This window comes from Acanthisitta chloris, unplaced genomic scaffold, assembly GCF_000695815.1.
Source record: "Acanthisitta chloris isolate BGI_N310 unplaced genomic scaffold, ASM69581v1 scaffold8375, whole genome shotgun sequence".
Taxonomy (NCBI): domain Eukaryota; kingdom Metazoa; phylum Chordata; class Aves; order Passeriformes; family Acanthisittidae; genus Acanthisitta; species Acanthisitta chloris.
Genome location: NW_008672041.1, coordinates 3828 through 4985, shown reverse-complemented (window position 1 = coordinate 4985; position 1158 = coordinate 3828). Strand labels below are relative to the sequence as shown.

General features: G+C 60.2%; 1 protein-coding gene across 1 annotated transcript in view; it reads left to right on the top strand.

Moving 5' to 3' along the window:
* Positions 1 to 503: 503 nt before the first annotated feature.
* LOC103801918 (acrosin-like) overlaps positions 504 to 1158 on the top strand; it is a 2322-nt gene continuing 1667 nt past the window's right edge. The window contains exons 1-3 of the mRNA XM_009074355.1: positions 504 to 577; positions 759 to 804; positions 847 to 1022. Coding sequence (XP_009072603.1) covers positions 504 to 577; positions 759 to 804; positions 847 to 1022 — 296 coding nt within the window. The remainder of the gene's footprint in view (positions 578 to 758; positions 805 to 846; positions 1023 to 1158) is intronic.

Genomic DNA, 1158 nt, shown 5'->3' with positions numbered 1-1158 from the left:
GGTATGCCCCTCGGGGGGTTCCCTGGGGTCTGGGACCAGGCCTTGCTGGGAGGCTGGTGCTGCTGCTGCCCCAAGGCTGCACACCCTCATCCACCAGCTGAGCATCCAGACAGGTCTGTCAGAGGAGTCTGATCCAGCACCCTCTCCTGATGGAACTCCCCAGAGGTGCTGAGGCACTGACACAGGTTGCCCAGAGCAGCTGTGGCTGTTCCATCCCTGGGAGTGTTCCAGGCCAGATTGGATAGGGCTTGGAGCCACCTGGGTGAGTAGAAGGTGTCCCTGCCCTTTGCAGGGAGTGGCACTAGGTGGTCTTCATGGTTTCTTCCAACCTAAACCTTTCCATGGCTCTATGATTCCATGTTGCCCCTCCCCCCTCCCCCTCCACTTCTTCTCTCCCTTTTCCCTCTGTGACATCACCCCCCCAGGGCAGCGTAGGCACTGCATCAGCAGTTGTGTTGCAGGTGACACCTCAGCTCTGCTCTCTGATTGCTGTGCTGGCAGCAATGGCATTGCTGCAGCTCCTTGTCCTCCTGCTGGCCCTGGCCATGCCTGCGAGCAGCACCTGGGACATCTGTGGGTAAATGCCCCCAGGCTGTGGGTGGGATATGGGGAACTCTTAGGGGGTTCTCAGGCAGAAACAGGGCAGAGAGATGTGCCCCACAGAGCTCCCTGTCCCTAACATGAGAGGGATGAGGGATGAGCTTCATTCGAAGCAGCAGCAGCCCCCGAGCAGGGCAGTGATGGCTTTGTTCTTCCAGAGAGACCTGCGGGCTCCGGCCCATGGCTGTGGACTCCAGCTCCCTGGCTCCTGGCTACAACTCCACAGCAGATGGCTATAGCCAAGAGGGTTCTGCCACCGGCAGAGCACGTGTTGTGGGTGGCACAGGTGTCCAGCCAGGGGCCTGGCCTGGGATCGCCAGCATCCAGGTCACCTTGAAGAATGGTACATGGCACATCTGTGCAGGATCACTCATCCACCCCCGGTGGGTGCTCACGGCTGCCTACTGCTTCAGCATATCCGGGTAAGGAGGAGCAGAGAACAGGGATGTCCCCAGAGGTCTGGCAGGTGCCCAGACTGAGCACCATGTGCCGTCCCATCCCATCCCTTTCCTCTCTGCTTCCCTCTCAGCCTTGGGAGGCAGAGGGATGGGACATGCT